The 22,467-nt window shown below is 49.5% G+C and overlaps 1 protein-coding gene across 10 annotated transcripts in view; it reads right to left on the bottom strand.

The window, feature by feature from the left end:
- celf5a (cugbp, Elav-like family member 5a) overlaps window positions 1-22,467 on the bottom strand; it is a 156,382-nt gene that overhangs the window by 7,044 nt on the left and 126,871 nt on the right. For 2 of the 10 annotated variants that reach the window (XM_048976953.1, XM_048976954.1), the window contains exons 4-10: window positions 19,740-19,868; window positions 18,267-18,346; window positions 12,749-12,895; window positions 7,442-7,607; window positions 1,827-2,039; window positions 1,374-1,466; window positions 803-946 (exon numbers count right to left, since the gene is read on the bottom strand). In XM_048976953.1, the coding sequence (XP_048832910.1) occupies window positions 803-946; window positions 1,374-1,466; window positions 1,827-2,039; window positions 7,442-7,607; window positions 12,749-12,895; window positions 18,267-18,346; window positions 19,740-19,868 (972 nt within the window). The remainder of the gene's footprint in view (window positions 1-802; window positions 947-1,373; window positions 1,467-1,826; window positions 2,040-7,441; window positions 7,608-12,748; window positions 12,896-18,266; window positions 18,347-19,739; window positions 19,869-22,467) is intronic. The other 8 variants (XM_048976957.1, XM_048976958.1, XM_048976959.1 and 5 more) reach the window with 6 other exon arrangements.

The following is a 22,467-nucleotide window of genomic DNA, read 5'->3' as shown; positions in this document are numbered from 1 at the left end:
ACGAGTGTCAATTCCGCAGGCACTGACACTACGTTGTAAATGCATAGTGTATTAGTCAATATCGGAACAGGCTTTCCTCTGTGAATTTATACATTATTAAACCCCCCCCCCCCCCACCCTCCTGACACCCGACCACAATAAATTTTGCAGAGGTGGGTCGCTCCCTGAAGTGAAAACAAATGCCGATCTATAATTGTTTTCAGCCTGCTCTGCACCCCCCCCGCCCCCACCCTCCCACGCGCTTACGGGGCCCAGGTAGCATCTAGTGGGCTAGAGGAATGACACCTCCCGGATACCGATGAGCGTGGGGGTTGGGTTAGGTTAGGGTTAGGGTTAGGTTAGGGTTAGGGTTAGGGAACTAACCCTAACCCTAACCCTAACCCTACCTCTCGCATGCTCACGTCTCGGATTCCACCAAGTCGGGCACGCGGACTTTGACCAAATTTGTGGATTTCCCCTCTCCCCTCTCGGAGCAAGGCCGAAGCCCAATAAGCTCCCGGCAAATCCGGCCCAGGAAACTGAGGGACGTACAAAAGCCTCCATCTTTTTATGAACTGAGAAAATGTGCATTGTTTGCCTTTTGTGGACTAAAGCTAGACTGGGAAAAAAGCAGATTTCACCACGTATCAGTTTAAAGAAGAAAATCTGTTTGGGGGTAAAGAAGGACATCAATCCATCTTCGAGCTGCTGGCCCTGGTCAGTTATTTACTTATTTATGGTCAAACCTACGGACTTAACGATCCGCAGGGTCACCGGTGGCAGTTCCCCGCTTACACACGTAGCTTTGTCCCACCGGACTCACCAAAGCATTTGCTCTGGTTGGTGGCCCTGTCCATGAACACCTTGGAGGAGATGACCGTTCCAAAGGGCAGGAACATCTGCATAAGCTCATTATCTCCAAACTCCTGTGGCAGGTGGTAGATGAACAGGTTACAGCCCTCGGGTCCTGGAACACACCGGAATCTCCATCAGATTGCAATTCCCTTAACTTTTTTAAGGGCAATTAAAAAAAAAAATCCTGCTGCGTCTGTCTTATCAAAGTCTACATGGTAGACCATCTCATTCCATCACTTGTAAATGCAGGACCGTAGTATGGCGTGCGGGCGGGTTCTGCCGTGACTCACAGTCCCCGTTTTATTTGTGCAAACAGTGCCGATTAGCATGTAGCTTTTGGTCGGCGAGTTGGGGTTTAAGCCATCCGTGCTACGCGACCCGGTGAGATATAAGCTCTGGGTCGCGGCGCCCGCCAGTGTTCTTACGCTCCAGAGTGGAGTGTACAGATACGGGGTGTGGACCTGCACGGCTTACACACAATAGGCACGCCGGCTGTGCGGTCAAGCTTTCGAAAAAGGAGTTTAATACTGTTCTCTCACCCTCACCTTCCCTCTGCTGTTGTTGCTGGATGACCTGGGGCGGCTGTGGCAGTGTCTGTCCAATAGGGGTCAGTGTGGTCGCTGGGTAGATTGCTGCAGTCGGGTTGGGGCGGGGGGGGGGGGGGGGGGGGGGGGCAGGGGAGCAAGAAATTCAAAAATACATCACTGGACCGAAAATACTGACCAAAAAAAAAAAAAAAGAGCCAAATATGGGTCTGTTCTGTTGGCCAGATTTTGGATGAAGGCGACAGCCCTCAATGGGAAGAGCAGAAGCTTTCTTTGGATGCCGGGTTGTCATTGGACATTCATGTCAATGGAGTGATGCACGCCGCTCGCGGGTATAACATTATCCACATAACCTTCGGTTCAAATTTAGGACTGCTGTTTTCATAGGCTAACATTCAGATCTCTGTCAAAGGAGGCGGGGCCACTATGCCGGGGGGCGGGGCTTACCTGTGTATTGCTGTACACCAGTGAAGGCTTGCTGGAGGGTGTCGGCAGCTGTGGGGCTTTGGGCGGAGTAGGCCGGCAGGCCGTTGGCGTACACGGCTTCCACCGCCGGGTGCCCGTTGGGCTGGTGCGGGATGCCGGCGAATCCGTTAACGATGGGCGTAACGATGCTGGGCACGGCGGATGTGGCGATATTGGCGGGAGGTGAGCTGAGGCCTGCAGAGGGGTGTGGGGAGGGAGAGAGAGCGTGTGGGGTCGGACGGGGTGGCTAGGGCTAGCGACGTGCCGCACGCCGACGGGGGTGAGTCACCGGGACGGGCGGGGCAGGGAAGGGGCTCTGCGGCTTAATGATGGATAACCAGAGCCTGAGTCACCTGTGGGAGGCGAGTCGGTATGCGGTGCTCGTGCGAGAGCCTGCGGGTGATGATGGTGATGAAACAGGGATGATGAAACCGGCATGCAACAGCACAAGGGGAACGAGGCGGCGTGATAAATCCGGGCCGAAAGCGGCATGACAACAGCGCAGAGGCACCGGAGCTTCGTCGCCATCGATACACCAATGACAAGCGGGTTGCTAGGCGATACAGCCATGTTTCGAGATGCCGCTTAGCTACGCCGTAAGGTCACGTCCGGCCCTGCGGACCCACAAGACGGCGAGGCCGGGATCCTCGCTCTCTGATATCGCGGATGGGGAGACAGGGGCTCTGCGGAGGTGGGATGCCGGCAGTAGCTGACGCAAGGACGCAGGGGCTTGTGGGATTGTTTACGTTCTCGGAATAAAGCGCGGCACAGCCTGATTTCACACGTCGTGTAGGAGTTGTTGGAAAAAAAAAAGAAGTTCTGATACTTTGTTAAAAAATTCATGCAGACACTACAGATGTTATTATGTTACATAAAAAATTTAAATCCATCTTTTGTCAGGCTAGCTGTAGCTATACATAGGGGAATTTAACACCTTACATCAAACCGGTCGGCCATTTTCAGGACTTAAACGTGTCGTGTAATGCTGGACCGCCCGCCGTTTGTGGTGCTCCAGGAAGCCATTGGGCCCTGATTAAAAATAAGTATGTTCACTAAACGTGTGCTCTGAGAGGCGTGTGGCAGCACTGTGCTCTTTTAACGCGTGTTGCATCATGCGGGGTTCCACGCGTGTGCCTCACCTCAGCTAACCGACATCCCGCTTGCTGACCACTGAATCAACCTCCAACTCTCTCTCTCTCTCTCTCTCTCTCTCTCTCTAAAGCACGTTACACGGTCGGCTCCACCGCGCTTGTGGCAAATCTGACGGCAGGCCTGGCCAGTCTCCGTGGGGATGCAGCCCCCCCCCCCCCTGCACAGGAACGGACACCCAGGATGGCCAGCTGCGGGACTGGGGACGGACCCCTCAATCATGCCACAATCTCATCTCGTGGAGTTTAATACCGCGTTTCGCTGCTTCAGGGTCAGCGGGGGGGGGGGGGGGGGGAGAGGGGGTCGCAGCAGACTGAGATAAAAATGTGGGAAGGGGAGATTAGAAAAGGCTCGGGTCGCAGGAAAGGTGTCGGTCCAGAAGCCGACGGACCTTGACAATGGCGGGAGGGGAACTGGGGGTGGGGAACCATTTACGGCGAAACTGCCACCCAGCACACAGGTGTTACATCACTGCCAGCGAGATGCAAATCTCACCGTGGAAACTCAATCTTTCCACGTCGATAATCTTTTCATATTGCAAGGAATTCAGTGCATGGTGCTCTGCATGTCACACTCAGAAAGTCTCAGAAAGTCTTGGCACACTGGCTTAATTCAGTGAAAATATTACAAAAAAATGATGACAAAAATCATTACTTTATAAATTTCATGAAAAAAAGTATATATATATATATATATATATATATATATATATATATATAATCACATTCGAAACAAAGAGTAGTTTTACGTTTTTTTTTTTATTATTACAACCCAAATTATAGTTCTAAAAGAGCTGTTCTGGGTTTAAAAAGTTCATTTACAAGCATCATTGGGTTTTTTTTAATTAGTAACATCTTTGAAATAACATTAAACACCAAATATGTGTGTTCAATAACTCTTTGGGAGTCAATGAGTACCACTGCAATTAATAACAAAATGGCAGGAACAGAACTAAGTCAGTCAAAAAAAATATGACACTTAAAATTAAAATGTCTGTGTGGATGATGTGCGCAGATACGTTAAATGCTGCTTGTTAACTGACCAATGAATTTTTACAGAATTATACAAGAGTCCTAGACTTTCTGTGAGCGCTGATTATCAAACTGAACATTTTAACCCCAAATATCACATTTCCAAAGCCTTCTTTTGCTTTCTTCTTTACACAATATAGTGGCTTGAAAACATTGGCCTAGTGCTGTGTAGTGGCACCAAAGAACCTCGTTAAGGCAGAAATCCTGCCAGTTCCGTGGGTCAGAGAATTGTGGCCAGCGGGTTTACGGGGGTCCCCGAGTCACGACTCTCGCTGAAGTGCCACGCTAATCTCCAAGCCGGCGCACGCAAAAAGTCAGACCGACTGGAAGAGACGGCGGGCTGCGCTGTAAGAGGCTGTAAGAGGCGCGCCCCAGGCCGGAGAGGCTGGCTTGGCCCCCCCGCATTCCCATGTCAGGAGACGCACCTGCTGAACAGCATTTCCATAAAGCATCATCATACATCATGGCGAGGGTCCTCGCGCCAATCGGACAAACCATCTGGCAGTCTGCGACTGCCTCCTCGTGAGAAGGGCGAGGGGGGGCGCCATCCGTCTCGGGGGAGGGCGAGTCAGGTGACTGTCATTTTTCACGCAGAATTGTTTCACCTGTTCTTCATTGCCGAGGTCCTCATACATTAGCGTGTCCCACTTTTGCCTGACAGTGACTTGGGGCGGAGCCTCCCTTTACGCCGACCCCGGACGACCCTGCTTCAAGGTGCTCGCCCTCCTCTTGCCCCTCGAAACTTTGTTTGTTTATTCAGACGTGCCCGCCGCCTGGTTTCCCCCCTGCTCTCGTCTGCCCTTGAAAGGGATTCTCCTGTCCCCACCGCCCCACCGCCCTCTCCTGTTCACTGATCCGTACAGGCTTTCACACAATCGTAAACCTTAAATGTGTTACATTGGTGCCATCTAAACTCTGCTCCTTTATTTCCAAAGGCATAACCTTGAAGTTTTATTCAGGTGTCCTGTGTCAAATCGTGACCGACTGTGGGTGTGTGTGTGTGTGTGTGTGTGTATATATATATATATATATATATATATATATATATATATATATTACATTGTGGGGACCAAATGTTATTTTACCTTATGGGGACATGCTTTCTATCCCCATATGGGGAAACTCAATTTTATAAAAATCTGTGACTGCAGTCAAAAAACTAAAAATTTTGTTTGGTTACTTATGGTTAAGGTTAGGGCTGGGTAGGGGTTAAGGTTGTTGTATGTAGGATTAGGGTTATGCCCATAGAAATGAATGGACAGTCCCCACAAAGATACAAACGTGTATGTGTGTGTGTGTGTGTGTGTGTGTGTATGTGTGTGTATAAAAGGATGTCTTCAGACATGCATGGACGTCAACGTTAATTTTAAATGACACTCTGAACAGTATTTTTGTTTTATTTAAATATCTGCATGGAGATGACAAGCGGCATCTATGCTCAAAGTAATGTTCGGTGCAGTGATTTGCATTGTTCTGATCGTCAGATTTGCAGCTCGCTCCAAGACACCTGCTGGTTATTAAAGTGCACAGCTTTGAGAAACAGACCCAGCTCAGCCCTTGACATTTCTTTTAATTTGTTTAATTATTAGTCACAGGATTTCAAAAGACTTTCACCGCCCCCCTCCCCCCCCCCCCCCAGGTATTATAAACATATTTGGGAACCTTGGAAAAAGCGTTGTTAAATACTTCAACAAAGTAAAGATCTTAAATAATTCAATGCTAAGACGTAGAGATGTGCTGATTAAAAAAAAAAATCAAATGCAGACAGAATACAAATGGATAAAAAACAGGAGTTTCTCATTAGCCCAGGGCCTTGAAGATCCGTGGAGACCACACGCTATCTTCAGGATTAATAGCACAGCGGACTCAGTAATACGAGGTAATCAGTGGAGCGTTTCTGTTGTCCAGGGCCGAACCCTCTCCTGCACGACCAGTCCAGTGAAAAGACTGTCAGTGCATGCAGCAAACCAGACCTGGACGTGGTGCCAAGTGAACTCAGCTGGTTCCAAGCCAACATCAGCAGATGTGCCGAGGTCTAACTAGAGTTTCTCTGTTTTTTTTTTGTTTTTTTTTTCCCTGCCGCGCTCTTTCAGACTATGATATTCTGTCAAACGACACCCGGCAAAAAGTGAGACACAGCAAATATGACGGAACATGTTTGATAAAAACGACGAATGTCACGGACCGGAACGCGACTGAGGTGCAAACGCTTGCGCTGCGGATACAGTGTGAAGGAACTGCACGGGTGGACGGACGTGACTCCTGTGACTGTTCGGCGCCGCCCTTATGGTGATATCCTGTCACTGCTGAGTTTAACCAATGGAGGCGTATCTCCAGCAAAGCATCATGGGAGTCACTGAAGCCTATAGGTAGGTGCTGAAGGGCCGTGAATGTTCCCTGTACAGGGTGGTTTGGGAAAACTCTTTTATATTCATAAGAGAAGCAACTTGATCGTCCGGTGATCGTGCTCCCGTGGAGATGCGCTTCCTGTTTGTTCATGGTGTGTCCGGAAAACTCGTCAGTATTCATGAAGAAAGCTACCTGATTGGCTGGTAAACTCAGTCTAAGGCATTCACTGGCCAATCAGGTAGCGCTTCTGTCACAGAAATTAATGAGTTTCCCCGAATCACTCTGTAAAACGAGAATTCGCCACTGGGCCCCATTTAAACTTAGGGCGGGACTTTCCCTGATTGCAGAGCCCAATGCATTTCAGCCTTATCACCTTGCAGGTCCTGCACGTTATCCTCAGCGGGTACCCAACCAAATTCCATCAATCGCTACAAATGTAATAAGGGGTACAATGAAAGCAGCATCTCAAATTCTGCTTCACACATTACACTGCAAGCTTTGCTGGGGAATATCAACAACGCTCCACTTCCCCGCTATTGTGTCAAAAGCAAATGTGGTACAGAAAATGTCTGAGCCATTTCCCGATGTCCATAAAGTGGGGCGGGTGGACTTCCTGACGTAAAACTACGACGGCATCGCATGCAGACATTTAGGTTATTATACATGAAGGTCAGAGGTCAGGGTTAATGACTGCCATGCCGCTCCATTTGACATAATGCACGGTATTATTAAGGTGCCAAATTATTAAGGTGATGCAGCGCAGGTTTTGATAGGTCCAGCTTTTACTGTGTTGCTTATGAAATAAAGGCAACATACTGGGCTGGTAGTGGATGCTGCGGCTGAATCACAAGTTAAAGGCACATTTAAAGTCGTGCAGAGCTGAGGCAGTGCACTGCTGGACTGCTGTAAATTGTACAGCTGCGTTAAAAATAAATAAATAAAACTGTTAGGATCTAATTAGTAGGCAGGCATTGTATCCCTTATTCTGCCCTTGCTGAGCATCCATTATTCACCCACCCCCCACCCGCACACCCCCCAGCCGAAATGTCACGAAAGCACAGTGCTCACCGGAAGCATGATGAAACTCACCCGACACCGGGGTCATTGGGGTGGGCGGCAGGCCGTTGATGTTGAGCGCCCCCATCTGGTGGATCTGTGCGGTGGGGAAGGCCACGCTGGGTGTCAGGTAGCCGCCATGCGTGGCGGCCATGATAGCGGCCTGCTGCTGCATCAGCTGCGACGGGAAGGGGGCGAGGGCGGGGGGTATGGGGGTGGAGCAGAGAGCCAGATGAGAGGAGGCGGTCAGCTGGCCAATCACAGAGGTCGGGGAGGGGGGTGCCCCGCAGCTAAGTGGCAGACAGAAGGTGATAAGGTGTCCGGGAGAAACCATGACCTAGTGCCTTTTTACGACACGGCTCCACGTATGTGGGCTGCCCACTGGACTCCCAGGGCCACCATCAAAGGTCCAATTTACCCGGTGACCACGGACCGGTCCGTCTTGGTCTTGCCAAGGAGACGGGCTCAATCACTGGCACCCTCGTGAGTCGATGTGCTTTTTAAAAACGCCGATCAAAACCGATGATCAAACATCAAGCTATGTGGGGGGGGGGGGTGCAACATTTTCCCGAATCCTCTGGGATTCGTGCGCGGTCGTGGATTTACAGAGCGGCTCCGCACACCCCGCCTCCGTCCTCGCGGCCATATTTGCATGGAGTCCCTGGGCAGGAAAAGCCAATTATTTTCCCTCAGTGCCGCTGTCAGGTAGCCTGAACGGCGACGTGGCGCCACAAAGCAGCCGCTGCCGGCACACCATCCATTAGCCGCGCGCCGCGCTGCCGCTATCTATTAACTCCTCCTGTCATTTGCATAATTTTATCAACGTGACAAATGGGGATCATCCATTTTGCTCCCAATAAAGATAAATTGGGGCTTTTAGAAAAATAGGGGGAGGGGGCGACACGGGGGGGGGGGGGACAATGAGCTCCAGCGAGGAAACAAACAACGCGGACAGAGAGGGCTGCGGTGTTACCGTGACGACGGGCCTGCGATAGGGGTACTCTTTAAATCAGAGCGATCATGGTGTGAGCGAGCCCGGGTTTGAGCCTGACACATGAAAAGCCATCCGGCGTACTAGATCTCCGTACAGATTCCCGGCTGTCATGCTGGCCCTCCCAGGATGGGAGTACGGAAAATTCAAGAAATGTAAGTGTGTGATTTTGCGGCATAGTCTGGGCTGATATCAACTTCTGGAAGAAGGAAAAAAGGGATAGGTTCAGTTACTGGTCCCTCTGATCTCCATATTGATTTAATTCAGCCTCTCATAAATTTGTGGCTCATGTCCGTCCCCTGCCTTTCGTGTTTGGGAACCGATAATACTTTAATTTATCTGTCCGTGAGCAGATTGCTAAGGTCCATGGCAGGCTGGGCAGTAAACTGTCAGCTGAGACTTCATCATAACCTTTTCTCTTTTTTGATAAAAAAAAAGGCTGGAGAGGAGAGAAATGAGCAGGGAGCGGGTGGCTGTGCGACAGCATCCATTTAGTGTCTGGCATCTGCTTTTTTATTGCAACCTGATGGCATTATTCTCCCCAGGTGCCAGCAGGCAATCACCTCTTTATCACATGGCAATTATCTCTGTAGCACTGCTCTGTGACTCTGTGACTCACGGGGCTCAGCTATCGCGCGTGACCCTTCCAGGCAGGAGCTGGACTGGCACGGACGGACGGGAAGATGGGGGAGGGGTAGGGGGGGCAGTGAATGAGAGAAGGACAGGGAGACTGAGATAGACCCAGACAGGGAGGAATAGGGGGACAGAAAGAGTGAGAGAGAAAGAGAGAGAGAGTGAAGGACGGAGACAGTGAGGGTGAGAAAGCGAGGGAGAGAAAGGGACAGAGATGATGAAGAAAGACTGAGAGAGGGACAGAGACTGTGAAGGAGAGAGAGTGACAGAGGGACAGGGATAGTGGGAGGGAGAGGGGCAGAGACCATTAGGGTGTGAGATAGACAGAGACAGAAGGGAAAGGAACAGAGACAATGAGTGAGGGAGGAAGGGAGGGAGAGAGCGAGGGAGATGGACAGAGGTTGTAAGGGTAAGAGAGAGACAGAGGCAGTGAGGGAGAGAGAGGCACAAAGACAGTGAAGGAGGGGGATGGAGACCGTGAGGGTGAGAAAGTGAGGGACAGAGACAGTGAGGGAGAGAAAGAGACAAAGACAGTGAAGGAGAGGGACAGAGACATTAAAGGAGAGCGAGGAACAGAGACAGTGAAGGAGGGGGACGGAGACCGTGAGGGTGAGAAAGTGAGGGACAGAGACAGTGAGGGACAGAGACAGTAAAGAAGAAAGAGAGACAGACATTAAGAGAGAGGGGGACAGAGACAATGAGAGTTAGAAAGCCAGACACAGTGAGGGTGAGAGAGGGACAGAGACAGTGAGGGTGAGAGAGGGACAGAGACAGTGAGGGTGAGAGAGGGACAGAGACAGTGAGGGACAGAGACAGTGAGGGACAGAGACGGTAAAGAAGAAAGAGAGACAGACATTAAGAGAGAGGGGGACAGAGACAATGAGAGTTAGAAAGCCAGAGACAGTGAGGGTGAGAGAGGGACAGAGACAGTGAGGGAGAGAAAGGGACAAAGACAGTGAAGGAGAGGGACAGAGACATTAAAGGAGAGAGAGGAACAGAGACAGTGAAGGAGGGGGACGGAGACCGTGAGGGTGAGAAAGTGAGGGACAGAGACAGTGAGGGACAGAGACAGTGAGGGACAGAGACAGTAAAGAAGAAAGAGAGACAGACATTAAGAGAGAGGGGGACAGAGACAGTGAGGGTGAGAGAGGGACAGAGACAGTGAGGGTGAGAGAGGGACAGAGACAGTGAGGGTGAGAGAGGGACAGAGACAGTAAGGGTGAGAGAGGGAGAAAGAGTTACGGAGGTGATGAACCTGCTGACTGAATCCTGCATCCTGGTGGGCAGAAAAGGCAGGAACTTTCTGAGTATAAGAGCTTAGTATTTTCATGTATTTTTTATTCGCAAATAATATTTTCCTGATTTTTGCTAGATTATCTTTTGGTGTGAGGGAGGAAGGTACTTCCACTGTAAACAAAATAATAATTTAATAAGCCGTGTGTTCTGTCCAAATTTAGACTATGACCAGAAGAGTACAGCTGTAGATTGGTTTAATATTCTCAGTGCACGACCGTAATTCTAAACACTTTTTCATTTGTATAATAGGTAAAAATGTATATATCAGCTGAACTACTTTTAACAAACGATTAAAAATATATTAGATACATTTAAATACATTTTTCAAAAGAAAACCTGTGCATGGATGATGTTGAGAAGGAGTGATTTAGTTAGTGTGGGTATTGTAATTTATTAGTTATTGTGTGTTTGGCTACTGCAGATTATTTTAATGTATTTTTCTCGGGTTTGTCTTGAGGGTATGTTACAGCACGAGGAATTTGTTCCATGTTTACCCAACAGAGGGCAGTGTTAGTTAGGGAGCGGTAGCGTCGCGCCTATCCTAATGCGTTCAAATCACACACAGAATCTGTAATTCATTAAGGCCAAATTAAAATCACACAGCTTGCTAAATCGTTTTAATTTTAACTATTTATGTCGTGAAATGACATATTTCTTGTGTTAAAGTTATTTTCTGTTATTGCGTCAGCAGGTACTGTGCAATTTCGAATGTCATACTGTTTTTTTGTTGTAACTCTAGCTTCACGCAATTGCCTTTTTACATGAACTGCGCGATAAAACTGCTTCTTTATTCACCGAAATTAACGATGCCACAAAGGCAACAAAACACGTAACTTGCTGAAAGTCGCTAGCCGTAATTAACGACGACCCCCCTCCAGGAGGTCCTGACCGCAGACTGCTGATGAGCTGGAACAAGCGGTAAGATGAAATAAAAAAAATCATTTTTCACAATTAATTTAAAAACATTTGAAAATGAAATACACATAGTTTTCCCCTAATTATACGTGACTTGGTGTTCAATATATGCAGCGATTCTGTCAGAGTAATCTTTGCATGCTAGTATTAGCCATGCAGGCTTGTTTAAAGATGACTTCTATAGTCGGACTTAAACCACCCTGAAAAATAATTATTCTACATACATTTAGTGATTTTTTCTCGTATTTCTTGGGGGCTGAGCCCCCCTCCTTAAGAGTCAAATCCTAGAATCATTCCCGATACGGTTTATATATGAATTATATTCTAATTATGTGTCATGATATCCTATAAATCGCGATAGCACACTGGACAAGCATAAGGTCTTGAAGATTGCTGGCTCTGGACCCGAGAGGAGCCCTTCTGTCATAAATGACCCATTCGAGCACCCAGCTGTACGGAGTGACGAGCGTTTTAAACTTTCATTTCCAGGCAGCTGCGAAGGGATCCCAGTTTGCCTGGGATGCCAGGATGCCGTCCGGGACGGTGATCAAAATGCAGTGATGCGATAAGAGGGGGTCTAACGTGGAGCTCATGGTAGGGGTCAGCTGAAATCCGCCTCCTAATGAGATGTCACCAGAGCAGATTTGCTGCTAAGGGATGCTTTCTTAAGGCAGAACCTCATTAGGTAATGCAATATTAGGTAATACATTACACTAATCGAATCAAGTATAAGTAACAGTTAGAGGTTATGTACCGCAGTAGTGAAGGGCTGGTCCTCATACCGTGACTACCCGTGGGGGTGCGTCTTATGCATCCTCACTGAACTCCAAGCATTAGGCTGTTTTGCCTTCTTCCAGAGCCCCAGAATGGCCCTTCTTCTCGATCGCCGATGGGAGCGAGCGAGCCTCGGGTGTCTGGAGGCGAGCCCCGTATAAGATTGCACCGATAAGTGTGACGCTAAGATCAGATAAAGCCCCAAAAAGCCCTTCAACACGGGTATTTCTGTGCACGGTAAGCCCTCCGCCGTATCGACCGGACGGCTACAGAGCGTTCGATAAAAATAATAACAGAAGGTTGACGGCCGGGAGGAGGCTGGTGCACGAGGTGAGGGGTAAACCCCAAAGGTGGAAGCCTTTTTAAAATGGGAAAGAATCTGCCTTTTGGTATTAATGTGTAAATCGCACGTACTCGAGTCTGCGGTGACAGGTGCCCCGGTCTGACGGATTATTCCCGTGACGTTACTCTCAGCCGAGCTAAACCCCGGATCCACACTGGGATCCATGCTGCCTAGGGACCCCGTGACATACTACAGTGCCCTGACACGGGGGGAGGGGGAGGGGGACGTGAGGGGGCTTCCAGCGGGCAACTGTTGGCTGCTTGGAACAGGGGATCACCTCAAAGTCCATGCAATTGTATCAGATTTAAACCCCATAAGGATGGAGCGGGATACCACCACACCCCCGATGGCACCGAGTGTCACTCACTGCGTGTGCGTAGGTGCTGTAGGTGCTGAAGGGCAGTGCTATGGCGGGGTTGAAGATGCCGAACTGTCCCACCATCTGCTGCATGCGACGGATGGTACGCTCCTTGTCCGTGTCGGCAAATTTCACCACCAGGCTGGAAGACGCACCCTGGGAAGGAGGACAGAATGTGAGCTGGGCTGGGGAGGTGGAGCACGGAGCCCTTTCTATGTCCATAGTCCATAGTTGCAGAAGAAATACTAGCAATCAGCAGTCAGCAACCCCCCCCCCCCCACCACCACCACACCAAACAGCTATAGACTTTGTCCTAGACTTTGGGAAGCAAACAGCGTGTGTACCATTTTACAGCGTGTACCATTTTACAGTGTGTACCATTTTACAGCGTGTACCATTTTACAGCATGTACCATTTTGGGTAAACAGGCCTTTCGCTTAGCAGACACTCATTTTTCATTTATTGCTGCCGAGATGATTAGTTATAGTGTGAAAATCTTTTAAGGTTTTATTGGACGGAGGAGGTCCTGACCGTGAAAACGAGACTCCCGTGACCTAGCAGTCTCTATCACATAAACCTCCCTGAAGGAGATTTCCATCCGTGTCAGCTGGAATCTTTAAGCCCCGCCCTCATGCAACCACATCCCACGGCAAAGTATCTTCAGTCATTTAGAAATAACATTCCCTGGAGTGTCTTTGTCATGTCTGCTACAAATAAGCAACAAAAAACATAATTATGGGCAACATATATTGCATTAATCCCCACATCTTGAATGGATTTCTACATTTTACTTTCAGACAGTTGTTATGACCATCAGTAACCACATGAATTTAATGTTCAGTTGTTGTATGGCTTTGGTCAACCTGTTGGGGGGGGCGTTCTTCCATATGAACCAGCCGAAGATCAGCTTCCAGTGTAATGGTGAAGGAACCACCACTTGACCAATGTTCACACTGAGATCTTTATGCATTGCTAAGAGTCCAATGGCGCAGTGGTTTGGTCAGAAACTGTAATGTAACCGTAATGTAATGTAAGCATCAAGATAGATGCCTACTTTCCATCCAAAGCTTGACTCTACTGGTTCCTTTTAAGTAGGAGATTATGAAAATGAATAATATGTGTCAAAATTTCTCTAGTTTTTGGTATTGGAAAATTTGGCCGCTTTGCCATCAAGCATCACAATTGTATACGAATTCAGCGGTCACAGGGTATCGCTCCAAATTTTTATTGACTGCTGTGCATTATGCACTTGAGTACGAATCGGGTTCCCAGCTTGCATGTGCCTGTCACAAAGAGAGGACGAGAGACTCAAAGCACTTACAGCGCAGGGAGGTTTTCAGCTTTCGGCAGCTAGGATTTAGACATCCGCTACCAGTAAGCATGTCACGCCCTTGATCAAGGTGTTTGTCAGTGAGGAGAGGAATCCTCTCCAAATCCGTACAGCCCTCTGTAACTGTTCCCATCTCATCCTCTCATCTCTTCTTCCATGGTGCGGTAATAAGAGCAATAGGTTTGTCTGCCATTCATTAAGAATCTTTAAATGATTTAGCGCAACGGCTTGACCTTTCCGATGGTCCTCGGCACTTTCCCTGCCCCCCCCAAAACCACCCAATCGATCCGGATGAAAGGCCGAAATATTACTCTGATCTGACAGTGGGGAAAGGCTGTGCGTCAGGCGAGATAAGAGCCTCCCTGAAATTGATGTGAAATTGTCAATAACAGCAGCAAGTGGCAAGGGAGTGGCCAGGACAGTGTGCGGTGTTGGCACTGACACGGCTGGGGATTATGGGTAGTCGCAGCGGGTGTGGACTCAGCATCTGGCTGAGGTGAGGATTCTCCCTGGTTTCTCTGGCTTGTCTTTGTTTTTATTTATTTATTTCTTTATTTAAAATGCGTCCCGGCGGGGGCTGTGAGCATGTCAATCACATTCTGCTTCCCGGGGCACCACGGTCTGGCTTGGGGCGTTGGCACAGCATTGGGGGGCAGCATTTGCGGCTTTCTGAAGAGGCACTGGAGTGGAAGAATAATGCAGACCCCCCTCCCTTCTCTGCTCTTTTAACAACCCCTACCCCCCCCCCCCGGGTCCTACCACCCGCTTTTTGACTGGACGTCGGCATGCAGTATCGCAAGTCCTCCAGGCCAGTGTCGATGCTCCACCTCATTAAATGAACTGTACGACAAAACGGTGCAGTATGCATGTAGCTAGGAATGCCGGGGGGGGGGGGTTTGGGAGCGTGGGGAGGGGGGAATGGGAGCTGCAGTCATCCTCTCCTAATCATCTGTAGGTCTCCAGACGACTCGTGGTTTGCATGTGCAAGTTGGGCTCAGAACTTGGTGGGAAGGTCATTCCTGTCCCGCCTTTTCAGGTTGTGACTGTTAAAGTTGGGGAGGGTGTCGCTGTAGCACAACGCCAGCACATGTCTATGGTTCACACCACGGAGGTGTCCATCATGTGCAGAAGAGCTGCATCACACCTTATCCTCTCATCTAGTTGCAGGGACCCTCAGCAGCATCAGAATGCATAATCTGGCCAGATTAAGCCGTCTGCTGGGCCCCGGGCCCCTGCATCCTGCTTCCTGCCGCGCAATCTGGAGTCTGCTTGCCGATGTAAACGCCGTTAACTGCAGATGGTGCGTGAACGCGATGCCAAATGCAGTCCGTCTGCATGCGCGTCTGGGAGCCGGAGTGTTTCGGAATGAGCGCCGAGGTTTTATTAGTCATCGTAGGTTTGATCGGAGCTGGACTTCTGAGAAACCCGCCCCTGATTTAGTAGAGTGGCTTCACTCGTATAAATGGCCGTCACGTCCTTTACTGGATGCTTCATTTCCACCAAATATCATCTGCTTGGCCATATTGGCTCAAAGTATATTCAGGTATCAGTGGTTTGGTGCTGCTCACTCGGTTTCTTCTTCTTGATTCGTTTTAGTCAGCGAGGGAGGATAAACCATTAAGCAAAACGCAGTAATAAAGCGTTAAGCTACAGAGTGTGACATGAAATCCCCCAGGCTAGAAGCTCCAGCACCAGCTCGGAGAAGCAAGGGACCCCATGGGAATCTAATGTGTGGCTGTCCCACAAAGGGGGGGTGGCTGGGGGTTGGACTCCTGATCAAAACAAACACACAACCGCACCGCCACGGCTTGGTCCGGAGCATCTGCAAAGCGGAGACCCGTGTGTGGAAGCCTGCCGTCAGAGCTGAGAAGCTAATCTGTGCGCTTGATGCTGCTTTAACCTGTCTGAGCACATTACCTCAGCTTAAGGCAATAAGCTTGACACATCTAGTGCTGCGTGTCGTTTTCTGGGTAACAGGTAAACATAGAGCATCACTCTGCAGTCCCCAGCTCTTTTTTATGTTGCTAGGACAGTGTCGTTGGTGGTTATACCAACAGCTATGTTGCCGTTTCAATGCCTAATTAATTTCATTTTGTATTATATTGTCCGTACTGGGGTCCCATCCAGAGTGCTCTCCATCTGGTGCCCTATGCCTTCTGGAATCGGCCTCAGGTTTAGCGTCAGCCTCTCCTGGATGAGTGGCTGGAAGATAGATGGATGAAGGGATATTTGTTAGCGTTTTGCTAAATAATGATTTGTGTTACCTTCAGGCTGAACTGGCTAATAATATGTTAATAAGCTGCGATGCACTTAGCTGTGAGAAATGATAGATTTATTTATTGGAGGAAGCTTTTTAATGTAAATTGTGCGAGACCTGAAGAAGTTTTTTGAAGAATGTGAACGACGTGCGTAATAGAGTTAGCAAGCATAAGGCGGAATAAAATTCGACTCACGACCTGGTGGCATTAAAGACTAAGCTCATACCTCGTGAGAGCGTATTTAATTTCTCATGAATGTTACTGGATTAGATGAGAATGTATCGGGGGAAAGAAAGGGTGAAGCATAACCACGGTTACAGTCGCAGATGACTTCCCCTCCTGCGTGGCAAAGTCGGGGCCGGGAGCAGAGGTGGCCCGGTGTTCTTGTCCTCGTGTCACGGCATCCCAGGACACCCTAACCCTACAAGGTGCTCCTGAATCTGCCGATTAACTCTTTAACTCAGCCCTTATATTTTTAATTGTGTTCCACCGTGGGTAGCGTGACGCCCTTAAAGGGGGGGCAGAGAATTGGGGTCATGCATCTGACCCGCTGTAGCCTTCCCTTGGGGGCACCCCCCACCCCCCCCCCCCCACCCACTTGCCAGCACATTTGGCCTGAACCTTCTGAGGTGGAAAATAACATCAGCAAGTGAGTCAGTGACCTGTGCTCTGGCTTCTCTGAATATGTCAGCGAGACAGCAATGGGTAGGGGGGGGGTGTCGGTGCATGTGCCAGCATCTGTACATCTGCTGCCTGGGGTAGTGGGTGTGGGGGGGGCAGCTGATACACTCGGGAAAGGCTGCCGGACCCCAGCAGCACACCTTTCAGTCCGCCATGTGTCCTGTCCATCCGGCGCAATCTGAACCACAGCGCCCCTGTGTGGTCAGGATCGGTGACCTCAGAAGCTTGCCGACGACGTGTCGCTCATTAGTACAGGCCGTGCGAAGGCAGGTCCCTCACAAAGTGAAGGTCACATGCGAGCGCCCGACAGCAGGACCCCATGGTGGGGGGGGGGCATCCCTGGCATCTAAACCTCAAATAACGCCGATGCCATGTCGATGGGCTGTGACTGACAGCTATAAATACCCTCTTCCTCTGCTGTTTTCCCCTTTTTCCTTTCTCTCCCAGCTCTCGTCTCCCTTGCTTATAAGCAAATGAATAATTCACCAGCCAGCACTGGGAAAGGTGAAGCAAACCAGTCCATCTCCTAATATCCTGGGAGGCACGGGGGGGGGGGGGGGGGGGAGTGCGAAGGCAGGGGGGGAGGCGGAGGCAGAGCACCGTGCCATCGCCCCCGGGTGGATCCGTCAGGAGTCATTTGCACTTATATTGACCCCAGGCATGCGCCACAGCTGATGGCAGTAGGGTTGCACTCCTTATGCATGCACAGACCATGTGAAGGAATAATAAAATCACACGGCATGACCCCGCGTGTCCCGGTGCAGAGGGGTGGGGGTGCAGCCCCAGACTCTTCACAACGGGGGGCACGCTTTCCCTTCCAGTTTAAAGGGGGGGGGGGGGCATATTTCATAGCTGACGTAATGAGATGTAAAGGCTATAAAGATCTAATGGGCGACTTGGGTTTGCCGAGCCCAGAGAGAGCTGTCTGTGGGCCTGCGGGGGGGGAGAGACACCCAGAGGCCTTATCTGCTGGCTGATCGATACTAATGTGGTTCCTTAACAGAGGCCCCCGTCCTCTGCGTGTTTTGTTATATAACTTGTTCTGTACACATTGGCGGCAGCCGCTCTGTCCCACTCTAACAAAAGCGGTTAAAGATGCATGATGCGCATCAGCAGGGGCAGAGGAAGGTCCCGCTTTCCTCATCTCATCATTGCTTAATGCAGGCCGACCTTCTACCTTTTGCACTCGCTGGTCCCAGCGCTGAAGTCACATGCTGTATCGGACATGGCGAGGGCTCGGCTGGATGGACGTACTCACCGGCATGGTCTGGCTGCCATGCAGGGCGCCAATCGCGGACTGCGCCTCAGCGTGCGTGGAGAACTTCACGAAGGCGCAGCCTGGAAGGTAGACGGTGAGAAGGGAAGTGTGTCAAGGCAGTACAGAAAAGAGGAAAAAAAAGCGAGAGACAGACAGGAAGAGTGTCGCGGCCCAGTGGGTGTCCCGGCTCCAGGAGCCTGCGACTGCAGCTTTCCGTACATATTGCAGCGGCGCCACAGAAAAGCATGCAATTTAGCTCGAAGATCCTGCCTATGCATGTCACACACCAAAGAGGTCTCACTCGAATCACTGTGGCTGGCTGGTCCACCCGCCTCAGACGAGACTGAGATGGCCACTGAGTCAGGCTCGGATAAGGACAGCGATGCTCTTCAAGGATCTTAACATGTTTGTTCGCTCAAGTGGGAGACAGAAAAAAATACCTGTCAAAATTTTTTTTTGCTATTAATGACATCACAGCTTTTGCTATTAATGACATCACAGCTTTTGCTATTAATGACATCACAGCAGCGCTAAATTGGCTTCTTATTACATGTGGGCCTAAAATCTCTTTAGAACGACAAATGGATTCCAAGAGGCTCAGAGCAGGAATGCAAATAAAAAACAAATGAGAAGTAAAATGCAATTTGATTGTGCTGCTCCGCTCTCATTAAGGAGGCTCCCGGATCGTCCTGACATCCATCGCTTCCTCTTGACCCGAATGTGACCACCTAGTTGCAGTGCTATTATTTCAGACACTGGGAAAATTGCTCAGTGATTTCCATGAACGCTGTGTGTGGAGCCCTGTCTAGCGCAGGACATGGAAAAGCGTAGCGCCCTCCCTTCCAGGGACTAAGGACGCCGGAGCTTCTGTAACTAAAGATGCATCCAAAATCGCATACTTACACAGTCTATATTGGATTTCAGTCACCATCTTGCATATTGCCTGACCTGGATGTTTACCAATGATGTAGCTTGACTCTCACGAAAGTTAAAAACTGTTTAAAACTATCAAAAAATACATATTGAAGTCAGCTTATGCGTATTAATGGGTTTTGTTTTTCTACGTAAATTTACACACAGCCAGCAGCTGCTCTTGACACAAATTTCTGAGCAAGTGACGTTCTTCATCTCTGGATCCAGCCCCAGTGAGCTTCCGGCGTAGCGTAGCGTCCATTGGTTTCACACTTTGAAATATTGCAGAACGGCGTATGTCATCCAGGTCCCGTTCGCCTACTATCTTATCCATACTAAGGATTGTAGCATACTGCTCACTTTGCATATTATGTTTTGCCTACTACTTAATAAACAAGTATGCCATCAGATGTGCCCTGAATGAGCCTGCGACAGTCGGCTTTGATCACTCATGTACGTTATGGTATTTACATGTCCCGTGCTGAATGCATTTTTAAAAAAAATGGATTATATATGAGAAGCCTTTGTGGACTGGCGCCCTCCTGGTGACCTCAGACTCACCTTTGCTGTTTCCGTCGGGGCCTCTCAGGACAGTACACTCCTCGATGACGCCGTAGGGTTCAAAGAGCCGGTACACATCCTCCTCCGTCTGTTGTTTGTTCAGCATTCCCACAAACAGCTTCCTGTCTTCTGGAACAAAAAGCAGGAAGGGGTTAACCCGGCGCACCACCAGTCCCTCCCCCGGGGGCCTGCTCAGAGGCTGTCGGACATGCTGGCGACCGCACTTGTCCGCCCTGTCTGTTGGAAGCAGAGGGGCAGCTGTTTCAAAAGATAATTGGGTTTCTGCACTGCTTTGAGACCTGGACGGGGCTGAGGTCCGATGAAGGATCTACCATGCTGGGGCACAGAGAACGTAACTGGAGGCCAGCCATCCATCCATCCATCCATCCATCCATCCATCCATCCACCTCTCTTCCTCGCTTATCCAGTTCAAGGTCGTGATGGCAGAAAGGTCCAGCAAAACCTTTTCTGGACGCGTGTTACAACCCATGTGTTTTAACATAAAGATTCTTGCCACCTCAGTCATTTCACAGAGCTCACTCTCAGCTGCGCAGCACATTCTTTAAACGTTCCTCTTTTCTTTGGTGGTCTGCGGACGTGTTTTTGTGCCTCATCGTATGTGGCTGACATCCCCACATGGAGCACATGCAGCACCGCCTGTCTGCTCCTAGCTGCCCCCCCACTCCCACCTGCACCTCCTGCCTCGTGTCCCACCAAGCGGACCTGGGTCTAGCAGCATCCTTATCATTCCAGAAAGCCTGCCGAACCCGCCCCCCCCCCCCCCCCCCCCGCCGTGATGTTCCTCCGAAAGAATCGCCCGCGTCAGACCGCTGTCTGTGGGGGGAAGGGTTGCCCCCAAGAGCACGCTTTATCGTTGGTGGCAGGATCAGAGGGTACGTATCGAAAGAGAAGCGATTCAGTGTGGCATCTGTCACGGCGCATTGGAGAGCATTTATCTGCAAACAGAAAGCGCTGAACTGGAAAATAAAAGGGCCAAGATAGCCCCTCCTCTCATGGGGGGGGGGATTTGAATTTGGGGGTGGGGACTGAGTGCTTATCCATGAAGCCACCCATTCCCTCACTGCCACGCAGAGCAGCACCTTCCTTTGTACTCCCATGTTCCCCCTAAATAGCATCTTTCTTTATGTAAATATCTTACAGCACTGGCCAGATCTGCACAGTCTCTACCCATAAACCCAATACGTAATACAGAGAACAATAATTACGCCACAACCTCACCGGCCGTACCGCTCTCTATAAGCTGTCTTGTAAATAATTACTCTCGGATAAATCACACAGATATTAACTGGATAACCCTCTGGACGCGCAGCGGGAAAGAAAAGCCCCATTCGATTTTTATTGGATATGAGAACACCAGAATTAAACTCCGCACTGTATGACTGCACTTTTGACAACAGTATTGTACAGCAGAATATTCTGGATGGAGAATGCATCACCCACAGTATGCAGGCAAACCCGTATCTCTGAAAACCCTGGTCCAATTATTATAACGTCAGTTTCAAATTAAGTAATATATATTCTGTAGCAAATCCAGGACTGTAGAGGCTGCATATCCACAGTTATGTCATTTATGAATGTTATGTCTCAAACCTGACTGTCAGGCGTTAGTTGGACTGTCCATATAAACTGTCAGCTTAAGTGAGACACTATGAACATCAAGACCAAACCCCCAATAGCGCCCTCCCCCCCAGCCCCAAGCCTGCTAAACACACCGGCCTCTATTTCCAATGACTGTAATGAAAAAACAGTTATTAAATTCCTAAACTTGCAGTTTCTGGGTGGAATATGAATAGGAGGAAATAGAAAATTCCGAGCAGACTGGACATTTTGGAGGGATCAATTCGGCGTTGTTCACCTAGACTGTGCACGTCCCAGCCCATCACTGAGGATGACCGTGAGTCCATTTTGTAGCTGTCTGTTCATGAGTGTGTTCGAGTAAGAGCAACTCCACCAGAGCTGGACCCTCTGACCTTATTCCCCCCCAAACCCCCATGTCAGCTCACCAAGCAAAACTGACTCACAGGTCTCAAAATGCATGGAAACTTGGCCAAGATGTAATTTCGGTGTGTTGCTATCTTGGGCTTCCGCTGAGGCCTTAGGATAAACGACCTCACTGGGATATCAGCGTCGACTCATCCACATGCAACATAATCCCATTTGGGGATGAACACTCTCCCCCTTATAAATAAATAAACGCTTTTAGGGGAAGCCCCAAATGATGATAGGTTTTTTTTTCTGAAGGGGGGAGCAAATGTAGCTATTTAAGGCGTTTAAAAAAAACGTGAAGAGAAAGTCGTCCAACTGCACGAGATTCGGGTTTATTTATCGGAAATATTGACCGGCTTTGAAACATGCAGTTTGGGAATTTTACAAGAGACACTCAGCGGGGTGCATCGAATATACAACTACGGGCTGCGATCAGGCTATAAACCACCCCCCCCCCCTTAAGGAATAAACAAGTTGTCCTTCGGATCACATTCATAGCTCCGACAGGCGGCCTCTTTTGCATTCTGCGCTGCATTTCAGCAGTCGTAATTTTCATTTATCTTACTTTTTTCCCCCCTGCTGTTTTCTACGATGCAGCTCGGTGCCGCTAAAACGGCTATTGCGACTGCGTTGATTGGGATGTAGATGGCGAGGGGGGCGCGCGTCTAAAGCGGCGGGTACGCGTGTCTAAAGCGGCAGGGACCCGCGTCCCACGAGCCGT

This window comes from Brienomyrus brachyistius, chromosome 15, assembly GCF_023856365.1.
Source record: "Brienomyrus brachyistius isolate T26 chromosome 15, BBRACH_0.4, whole genome shotgun sequence".
Classification (NCBI taxonomy): domain Eukaryota; kingdom Metazoa; phylum Chordata; class Actinopteri; order Osteoglossiformes; family Mormyridae; genus Brienomyrus; species Brienomyrus brachyistius.
Note: the sequence above shows the minus strand (reverse complement) of the source record. Positions and strands in the feature narration are given on the sequence as shown.